Source organism: Pseudophryne corroboree, chromosome 12 (assembly GCF_028390025.1).
Source record: "Pseudophryne corroboree isolate aPseCor3 chromosome 12, aPseCor3.hap2, whole genome shotgun sequence".
In the NCBI taxonomy this organism is placed as follows: domain Eukaryota; kingdom Metazoa; phylum Chordata; class Amphibia; order Anura; family Myobatrachidae; genus Pseudophryne; species Pseudophryne corroboree.
In genome coordinates this window covers 19,273,104-19,284,124 of record NC_086455.1, presented here as the reverse complement: position 1 = coordinate 19,284,124, position 11,021 = coordinate 19,273,104, and the positions used below count along the sequence as shown (strand labels likewise).

The following is an 11,021-nucleotide window of genomic DNA, read 5'->3' as shown; positions in this document are numbered from 1 at the left end:
ATTTTCCGGACCTCTTCACTCTTCTGGCTCTGTAAGGGGGCCGGCGGCGCGGCTCCGGGACCCATCCATGGCTGGGCCTGTGATCGTCCCTCTGGAGCTAATGTCCAGTAGCCTAAGAAGCCCAATCCACTCTGCACGCAGGTGAGTTCACTTCTTCTCCCCTTAGTCCCTCGATGCAGTGAGCCTGTTGCCAGCAGGTCTCACTGAAAATAAAAAAACCTATTTAAACTTTTACTCTAAGCAGCTCAGGAGAGCCACCTAGATTGCACCCTTCTCGTTCGGGCACAAAATCTTAACTGAGGCTTGGAGGAGGGTCATAGGGGGAGGAGCCAGTGCACACCAGCTAGTCCTAAAGCTTTTACTTTGTGCCCAGTCTCCTGTGGAGCCGCTATTCCCCATGGTCCTTTCGGAGTCCCCAGCATCCACTAGGACGTTAGAGAAAAAGCTAGTGGAGAAGGGGTATCACAGTACAGGGTGTGCAGACAAGTTCTGAACTTCTGGACACAACACCCACCCACCTATACCTGCAGTGGAGAGTATGGGTAGGCTCCATAAGTAGACCATGTCCCCTATTAGCTAGCTCCAGAGGAGAGGGCTCTGGAGGGCTTCATAATCACTGCTTTCCCCACTGATCTACTATCCACCACCCGATATCAGGTTGATTGGTGGTCAGCCGGAATCACAGTCTTAGCTGGTACCTGGAGGAGCAGGGCTGGGACACCACTGACAGCACATGGGTGGCACTGGGATACTGGGGATGAAGTACAAGAAAAGTTTGATTGCTGAACAGTCCTCCTACTCCTCCTCCTGTGTCACACTCACCTCTCACTGCTGCTGGCGTCCCATGCGGGTCCTCTCCTGTACGTTGGCAGCTGATCAGGTGCCCCGTTTCTCAAGTAATTTGTCCACCGGCACGAGGAGAGCTGTACCGCTTCCCACACACCGCGAATCCCCGGCTCTGCGCACCAGTTTTTTACTAAATGTAACAACGCAGCCGCCTTTTACAGATACACTGCCCCGTTCACAGCACGCCAGGCACAGTGGAGGGCAGCCCTGGGGTTTACTGCATGGCTGCTGCAGGAAGTTCCCGGACCCTGGCGCCTTCTGCTGGCTGGCGCTCTATGCGCTAGCGTAGTTGGCATAATGGGAAAACCGGGCCAGTGTGGCCCGGCCCCATGTGTGTGCCAGCGGATGCGCCCTCAGTGCAGATGCGCTGTGTGCAGCGCACCACTGGCCCACACCTAGTTACGGCACAGAAAAAATAAGTTTTTCCACAATTTTTCCCGATGTTTATCACATAATGTTTTACAGGTTATCCAATTTGGTCACCTGTAAAAAACACATTTTCTCCCAAAAACACACGGGTTTAGTGAAACCTCTGTGTTTTCTGTAGAAACAGCCTCCTTTTTAGGTGAAAACGGGGCTGTTTCCAGGGATTTGGTTGAGGCAGGCGAAATAAAATCACTGATTAGCGGTGGCTCACTTTGGCTTATCGGGGCTAATTGGATAGCCCCTGGTGAGACAATTAGCTGCAGCAATTAACAGCAGCTAATTTCGATACCCACCTTAGTACTTTGTAAGGATATTCTCATGTCTATCCCAAGCATGTAGCAACCATTTGTGGTCAGACACCAATGCTAAATAGTGCCGAAAATCGGGTGTGGAGGTACAGTGTCAGCCAGTGGCCGTCGTCTGTGCAATTGGGTCCCATCAATGGTTCACAAACCCCAATATGGGTTAACCATTGATGGCTAAAAAGCGTTCAACTGTGATGGTTATCCCATTGATGGCTTACTCTACCACGGATACTGTATGTGTGGATGGATAGATAAGAACTGATGAGTTACTGAGTGGCAGTGGTGGGGAACCTGTATTTACGATTCCATATAATCTGTACATTACTATTCCCAGTTGTTGGGAGGGGGGGAGGCAAGGGGATCTGTGTGTGTGTGTGTGTGTGTGTGTGTGTGTGTGTGTGTGTGTGTGTGTGTGTGTGTATATGTGTATATATATATATATATATATATATATATATATATATATATATAATTTATTTTTTTAGTTGACAGATTATATACCAATAATTATTGCTCGGTTATGTAAACTGTAAGTAGTGATCTCATGATTGGCCATATATGACACGACACTGTGCACTAATCTCTGACAGAAGTGTCACTATCAAGTACAAGCCATTGGCCAGGGTGGTTATTTTCACTTTTCTTTCCCCTGCAGTGTGATGAGGCTCTCCGTGTGTGCCAGCCATAAACAACAAGGAGAGCAGGGCAAGGTTCATTGTGTGTCCCTGTTATTATTCCCACACACATTATTATTACACCCAGCATCACCCCCCTCCCTCCTCCTCCTCCTCTCTCCCTCAGAGTCAGTCATCTCAGAGTCTCTGAGACACAAACAACTCGAGGAATGAGGAGCAGCAGCAGTAGCACCTGGGCCCCGCCCCGTCAGTCTTCCCGCGGCCTGCACGCTCTGTCCACGCGCCGCTCCGGAGCCGGCCATTGGCTGGGGTCTTCGGGAACCGTCGCCCGCCGGCCAATGGGGAGCCTGTGCACGAGGTGAGCACGGAGCGCGGCGCTGGGAGCACGTGGAGGGCCGGGCCTGGGCGGTCCGTGGGCGTGACCCGGCGGTCGGGCAGAGTATATAAGGGCGCTTCCGGCTCTTGTTTACAAACGCAGACTGGTGCTGGCAGCTAAGGAGAGAGAAGCGCCGCTGCTCGTGTGACAGTGCCATAGTAACACATACAGTAGTGCCAGCCCCTTATCACCACCGCTGCCTTACTCTCACACACTCACCATGGTGGTCTTTAAGAAAATCAAGTGCTTCGAGGTGTCCTTCACCGAGCCTGACAAGGTGTACTGCGGGGGGGAGAAGGTGGCCGGCAAGGTGCTGCTGGAGGTGGCCGAGGTGACCCGGGTGACGGCTGTCCGCCTGCTGGCCTGTGGGGTGGCCAAGGTGCTGTGGTCCTCGGGCTCCCACCACTGCAAGCAGGAGATGGAGTACCTGAGATACGAGGACACCCTGCAGATGGAGGACCAGCCCACTGGTGAGAGCAGCCTCTGGGGGTGCCAGGGAAGGGGCAGTTCTGCATGGTCAGTGGACATGTGTGTGGTGGTGGGGGGAGTACTACAAGAACCAGCATGGCCTGCAGCTTAGTCTTGTGTTTCCACGATTGCCTGCGACTTGTAGTTGTTATACTATATATAATGCATTTGTTATGGGTACTACAAGCCCCAGCTTTGACTTACAGTTCTGCTATTGCCTCCAACCTGTATCCTTTATACTGTCTATCGTGGATAGGAGGGGTACTACAAGAACCAGCATACACTGTAGCTGTTGACTTGTGGCTACATCCCTTGCTTGCATTCTATACTATATATATAATGGGCTTGTACTACAACACCTAGTAGCATGCCTGGCAGTGGGACTTGGTCCCTTTAACTTCATGACGCATTGCGTAGCAGTCTAATGTATGAGCGCATTTACATAGATACCTGTACCAATGTAATCTATGCTCTCTGAGAATTTGTACTAGGATATCATTGGTTAATGCAAATCACAAGTATGAAGTAGATTTACTATCTGTAAGGATTGTCTCATGTTTGGTATGTTACCTGGCGATGTGTCGTGTGCTACAGGGTTCAATGGGATTTTGGTACCTTATCTATTACATTTGCTGGTGTAGCAGATCTGCACTAAGACGCGTTTTACCAGAATAATTGTCATTGTTGTTTATGAACTATAATAAGCGAATGCTGTGGTTCTATTAATGTGTATATTGTAAGGCGGCATGCTGCAGTGTACTGCGTACTGTATACATGAGACCTAATGATGAGCCTTTGGGGCGTTATGTCACTGTCCTTTGGCAGAAGCAAAGATCTATGGTCTTTTCTATGCTTTGGTGGCAGAATTTGTAATATCCTGATCCAGTCATTGACCTGCGGCCAAAAGACCACTTTGGTCTCCTCTATTAAAGCAGCGGGCCCTTCTGTGTGTGTAGAATTCTGCAAGTTTGGTAACTCTTTATAAAGCAATGATGTTTAAACAGCAGTGTTATAGCAAAAATATATTTTTTACAGATTCTGATGGGTCCGTTATCCTGAGACCTGGGAACCGTTACGAGTACAAGTTTGGATTTGAGCTACCTCAAGGGTAAGTCTGTGTCCTGTTTGCGTCCTGCAGTCTATTGTTTATTGTGAAAGTCATTATTGGGAAAACCAGGTCTGTGGTCTGACCGTGTTCTTGTCATCCGTTTACAGCCCCCTGGGGAGCACATTCAAGGGAAAGTATGGATCCGTGAAATATTGGGTCAAAGCTTTTCTTGAGCGACCGTCTCACCCAGCCCAGGAGGTGCAGAAGAAATTTGAAGTGGTTGACTTTGTGGATGTGAACACCCCAGACTTAATGGTAAGAATTGGTTTAGCTGGTGATGTTTCTGCCTGACCATAATAAGGGCTTTTTAACTTGAAGAGGGCACGTATAGTCTTCTAAATGTGTTTAAAATAGAGCTGTTTCTATATTGTGATAAGTGCTAGACCAGAGGCAGTGTCTGTATACCTTGGCAGGGTCAGGATCTCTGTAGAACAACAGTGTACCTTAGTAATTTGTGTTAAGGATTAACACCAGAAGTCAAAAGGTCTCCACAATTAGTCATACCACTGTCCTGATAGTTCTCCTGTTCAGTGGAGCTGAAATAACCGTGTTTCTCTTGCCTACAGTCTCCGATTTCTGGCAAGAAGTACAAGAAGATGACCTGTTTGTTCATTCCCGATGGCCACATCACCATGAGTGCCAGCATCAACAGGAAAGGATTCTGCGAAGGTGAGCTTATTTTATAGTAGGACGCTTGGGCCCAATATGTTGAGCTTACAGATCTATATGCAGATTTGCAGATTTTGCTTCACCCACTAATATCATTGGCTCCTCTGCTCATTCTAGGAGATGACATATGCATCTCTGCCGACTTTGAGAACACCTGCTCTCGTATCGTGGTCCCCAAAGCTGCCATCGTAGCCAAACACACTTATTTGGCCAATGGTCTCACCAAAGTCTTCACCCAAAAGCTCTGCAGCGTGAGGGGAGGTCACATCATCTCTGGCATGACCGACTCTTGGAGAGGAAAGAGCATCCGCGTCCCAAAGCTCAAGCCGTCTATCCTTGGGTGTAACATCCTGCGAGTGGAATACTCTTTATTGGTAGGTCTTCTTCCATTATTTATGGCTTGTTCCCTTGTGCTTAAACAATGTAAATGATCATTCAGTGGCCGTTGAGACTAATTTTGTTGTTCACAATAGGTCTATGTGAGCGTTCCTGGCGCAAAGAAAGTCATTCTGGACTTGCCTCTTGTGATTGGCTCCAGCTCGTCTGGTTTTAGCAGCCGCAGTTCAAGCATGGCTAGTCAAGCAAGTTCAGAAATGAGCTGGATAGAGTTGAACATACCTGGAACTCCTGAAGGTAATTTTTGAAGACTGACATTTTTGTCAAACTGTTTTTTTGGTTTGCTTGTTTGTTTTCTTGATCGTCACCTCGTTGACTGAATTCTGTGCAGAGTTGATATATTTACCATTGTTTGTCCTTCCCCAGCACCACCATGCTACTTGGACATTGTCCGTGAAGACCACAGGCTGGAGAGCCCAACAGCTCCTCTGATCGATGAGCTGGACAATATCTGCGACAGCCCTATCTTCATGTATGCTCCAGAGTTCAAATTCATGCCACCTCCAACATACACAGAGGTAAGTGTCTAAAGCCACCTTCATCTTTGTTCTTGTATTAGGCATAACGTGGATTGATCTTTGTTGGAGTCTGGTCCTTAGTGTTGCCACTCATTAAATGGTTTCTCGTCTTCTCCCCCAGGTTGATGCCAACAAAAACACCTGCGTGCATTAGGCAGAACAAGAAACATTTGGCTGTTTTCTTTTTTCTGAACTTTATAAAAGCAGTGTTAACAAGCAACCCTGTCTTGACTTCATATGGCCTTATCTTTTGGGTTCATGTCAAGGGACTGAACACGCAAAGTCAAACTTGCTGGCTGTCCAAAGACTGTCCATATTCTGATGTGCCATCACAATGCAAAGTCGTAGAGAGAGGCTTGTTCCCCCCCCCCCCACCACCACTACCACCACTATGTAGGTTTGCGGGGGGGATGTACAGCAGATGGAAGAGTCGATTCTAGGTCAAGAGTACAGTGTGGATTCTGACGTGTTACCAAACGTATGCATCCCTTTTTAGATGTATGGTTTCATAGTCTTGTAATGCAAAGGTCGAATTTTTTTAATTTTTTTTTTATATTTATTCATGAGTCAAAGTATTTCAGTCTAGTAAGAGCAATGTGCAAATCTGCCATGGTTTTTATATTCTGGTGCCTTTTTTTTTAAAGGAGAGAGGTCACTCCAAGCCAGGTATCATTCCAACTGAGAGCTGATTAGCTTTATAAATGCTTCTTTCCCTTGCAGAGGCGAAATGTATGGGTGACAAGCAATCCATCCTTAATGCAAGATGTGCATATTAATTTTTTTTGCCAGGTATAGGCCTGAAATCTGTAGCACAGCTCCTAGAAGAGTCATATCCAAAATAGTATATGCTGCTTGATTTGATTCTGTAACAAGCATTTTGTATTATTGACAAGTAGTGCTGTTTTCGTATTAGTTAAACGCAGTGTTCACTATTTTTGATGTTGTATGTCAATATGTGTAATGCTAATGAGCTGAGATTGACGGGAGATTTCACCACTACACTCCGGCTCTGTTGCATTGTTTGAAAGTCTTCCAGGTTTCTGCAACCAGTAAACGTTTTGTACGGTAGCAGAAATGGTCTTTTTATTAAGCCTATTCTATCATGTCTCTTTAACCGCAAACTGACTGCTGCAAAGGCGAACATTGATGGATCTTCCATTAAGCTTAATTGCGATAAAGGGAATCTAGGCCCAGCTCCACTAGAGAAGTAATCACTTGCAATGGGTTGCTTACTCCATACAGTAACACGGGCAAGCTGCATGTTTTTTTTTTTTTAAGACTTTCCAAAAATTAAGATCGCTGCAGTGTAAAAAGCCATACTAATTTCAATGCACTTTGGTTTTGGATTGTTTATCGCTGGTTACCTTGCAAGCATCACCTGGAGAAAACGGTTTCCATGCCGTAGTTCTGAGTTAAAGGATTATGGGAATGAAACCGAAGAAATGTGGCAGTGGTAACAGCTGCCGTGTTACAGTATATGCTTGCACGGTTACTCCGTGTAAACAGTCTCAACCGAAATCTTTTGTCGTTTAGATGTCTGCCTGTTTTTTAAAGTATTGTAACTTTTTAAAGGATGCACTTATTTTATGTACTGTACCTTCGCACTGTGTCTGTGTGACTGCTCATACACAGCTCCTTGGAGAATGTATGCTTGCACCAAGGAGATCTTGTAAAAATTGTTCCATGTCATGGTTTTTTTGTATATCTGTTAAAAGAGTTTTTTTTTATATTTTGTACTGTGATATTTTGCCCCATTTTGGGGATCTTTGTTTTCTAAATAAAAGTTGACAAAAAAAACTTCTTCTGGATGAATGTCGGCACTAAGGGTGGAATAATCCATGTATGCAGGGCCACTTTGAGGTTGTAGTCTCTGCATAACCTTCCACTCAACCTGGGAGCAACGACTAGGGATATATCTGCTGTAGAATTGGAGAATGGGTTCAATCGGCAAGTGTTGGACCCCATTTACAATAACTCTTAATAAGGAAATATCTTTATCTCCTTTTAGTGTACATTTATGGTAGAGAATTGACTGTATGAATTGTGCTGTAAATTTTTTTTTTTTTTTTAAGGCTGCATTTCCGTACTTGGCAATAGGACCACAGAACTGCAATATTGCAGCTAGAGGGAACAAAGTTCTGTTGCTATCGTTATAATGCCAGTTCATACACTCAGGCAATCACCTACTGTACCGCCTATAGAGGTCCCCGCATCACGCCACCCACCGTTAGAGAAACAGCATAAATGGAGGAAGGCAAATATCCCAATAGATCAAGTGACTGTTGAACTTGACATCAGAATGATGCTCATAGACAATTATCCGGGGATAGAATTGTTTTACATCCGATCCGATGTGTGTTCCCGTGAGCATCGGAGCCACTAGGTCGGTAGCGCTGCACTCGTGATAAGTCTCATCCCGCAGTCATGGCTGGAATCGCATATGATATAAAGGACCGCATACAATGTATCGTATGTGATCCTGCCCCCGGGAAGCTGCTGGGCAGTTCAAGGGAAATCGCCTCGGTCTTCAGTCTCGGACATATCGTAGTGTATGGGGCCCTTCACTGTGCAGCCCAGTGGTCACATTTGTGGCACATCGAGTGTTTAAATCTCTCCTAGAAAAGATGATGATAATACAAGCGGTCATTTTTTTTAGGCGTTTTCCATCTGTTATTGCCAAAATATAGCATACTAGGTAGTGTAGGATATTACATACACTATGAGCTGGTATTGTACAATGGTAGCTTTCTGTGTTAGATGTGTATGTAGAGGGCTTAGCCATCAGACATGTATGTGAAGGGCGTAACTTTGTATGGTGTGTAGAAGTGATGCATGTGCTGTGCCCTTCATACATTTGAAGAGTGGTATGGAGAGCACAGTATTGAGTTGTGTATGTGGGCACATGGCATTGAGCTGTACTGTGTGTGGAGGGCATAGGATGAGTCGTGTAGAAGAGAAATGTGGGTATACCATGTCGTGCATATGGAGGTAAGTATATGTGGATGGCAGGGCATTGAGACCTATATGTACAATAGATACGTGGAGGGCACAGCACTGAGACGTGTATATGTAGAAGAGGTATAGATGGAGGGCACAGCACTGAGACATGTATGTGTAGAAGAGGTATAGATGGAGGGCACAGCACTGAGACATGTATATGTAGAAGATGTATAGATGGAGGGCACATCAATGAGACATGTATGTGTAGAAGAGGTATAGATGGAGGGCACATCAATGAGACATGTATGTGTAGAAGAGGAATGCATGGGATGCACAGCATTGAGACATGTATGTGTAGAAGAGGTATGCATGGGATGCACAGCACTGAGACATGTATGTGTAGAGGAGGTATGTATGGAAGGCACTGCACTGAGACATGTATGTTTAGAAGCGGTATGCACAGCACAGACATGTATGTGTAGAAAAGGGGGCTCAGCACTGTGACATGTATGTGTAGAAGAGGTATAGATGGAGGGCACAGCACTGAGACATGTAAGTGTAGAAGAGGTATAGATGGAGGGCACAGCACTGAGACATGTATGTGTAGAAGAGGTATAGATGGAGGGCACAGCACTGAGACATGTATGTGTAGAAGAGGAATGTATGGGATGCACAGCACTGAGACATGTATGTGTAGAGGAGGTATGTATGGGATGCACAGCATTGAGACATGTATGTGTAGAAGAGGTATGCATGGAGCGCACCGCACTGAGACATGTATGTGTAGAAAAGGGGGCTCAGCACTGTGACATGTATGTGTAGAAGAGGTATGTATGGAGGACTCTGCAATGAGACATGTATGTGTAGAAGAGGAATACATGGGATGCACAGCACTGAGACATGTATGTGTAGAAGAGGTATGCATGGGATGCACAGCACTGAGACATGTATGTGTAGAAGAGGTATGCATGGGATGCACAGCACTGAGACATGTATGTGTAGAAAAGGTATGCATGGGATGCACAGCACTGAGACATGTATGTGTAGAAAAGGGGGCTCAGCACTGACATGTATGTGTAGAAGAGGTATAGATGGAGGGCACAGCACTGAGACATGTAAGTGTAGAAGAGGTATAGATGGAGGGCACAGCACTGAGACATGTATGTGTAGAAGAGGTATAGATGGAGGGCACAGCACTGAGACATGTATGTGTAGAAGAGGAATGTATGGGATGCACAGCTCTGAGACATGTATGTGTAGAGGAGGTATGTATGGGATGCACAGCATTGATACATGTATGTGTAGAAGAGGTATGCATGGAGCGCACCGCACTGAGACATGTATGTGTAGAAAAGGGCTCAGCACTGTGACATGTATGTGTAGAAGAGGTATGTATGGAGGACTCTGCAATGAGACATGTATGTGTAGAAGAGGTATGCATGGGATGCACAGCACTGAGACATGTATGTGTAGAAGAGGTATGCATGGGATGCACAGCACTGAGACATGTATGTTTAGAAGAGGTATGCATGGGATGCACAGCACTGAGACATGTATGTGTAGAAAAGGTATGCATGGGATGCACAGCACTGAGACATGTATGTGTAGAAGAGGTATAGATGGAGGGCACAGCACTGAGACATGTATGTGTAGAAGAGGAATGTATGGGATGCACAGCTCTGAGACATGTATGTGTAGAGGAGGTATGTATGGGATGCACAGCATTGATACATGTATGTGTAGAAGAGGTATGCATGGAGCGCACCGCACTGAGACATGTATGTGTAGAAAAGGGCTCAGCACTGTGACATGTATGTGTAGAAGAGGTATGTATGGAGGACTCTGCAATGAGACATGTATGTGTAGAAGAGGTATGCATGGGATGCACAGCACTGAGACATGTATGTGTAGAAGAGGTATGCATGGGATGCACCGCATTGAGACATGTATGTGTAGAAGAGGTATGCATGGGATGCACAGCATTGAGACATGTATGTGTAGAAGAGGTATGCATGGGATGCACAGCACTGAGACATGTATGTGTAGAAGAGGTATAGATGGAGGGCACAGCACTGAGACATGTATGTGTAGAAGAGGTATAGATGGAGGGCACAGCACTGAGACATGTATGTGTAGAAGTGGTATGCATGGGATGCACAGCATTGAGACATGTATGTGTATTAGAGGTATGTATGGGATGCACAGCACTGAGACATGTATGTGTAGAAGAGTTACGCATGTGATGCACAGCACTGAGACATGCATGTGTAGAAGAGGTATGCATGGGATGCACAGCACTGAGACATGTATGTGTAGAAGAGGTATAGATGGAGG

The 11,021-nt window shown here is 45.9% G+C and overlaps 1 protein-coding gene across 1 annotated transcript; it reads left to right on the top strand.

Moving 5' to 3' along the window:
• Window positions 1-2,662: 2,662 nt before the first annotated feature.
• On the top strand, window positions 2,663-7,474 carry TXNIP (thioredoxin interacting protein). Its single transcript, XM_063947143.1, has 8 exons — window positions 2,663-3,058; window positions 4,092-4,164; window positions 4,272-4,419; window positions 4,731-4,833; window positions 4,951-5,207; window positions 5,307-5,466; window positions 5,596-5,747; window positions 5,869-7,474. Exons 1-8 carry the CDS (start codon window positions 2,809-2,811, stop codon window positions 5,899-5,901), a joined length of 1,176 nt encoding a protein of 391 aa, XP_063803213.1. The 5' UTR covers window positions 2,663-2,808; the 3' UTR covers window positions 5,902-7,474.
• The last annotated feature ends 3,547 nt before the right edge of the window (window positions 7,475-11,021 follow it).

Bases quoted from the DNA above. Each gene is read 5' to 3' on its own strand.
- TXNIP (XM_063947143.1), top strand. From the start codon at position 2,809: ATGGTGGTCTTTAAGAAAATCAAGTGCTTCGAGGTGTCCTTCACCGAG. The intron at 3,059-4,091 runs GTGAGAGCAGCC...TATTTTTTACAG, and splicing joins GATGGAGGACCAGCCCACTG to ATTCTGATGGGTCCGTTATC. The intron at 5,748-5,868 runs GTAAGTGTCTAA...CTTCTCCCCCAG, and splicing joins CACCTCCAACATACACAGAG to GTTGATGCCAACAAAAACAC.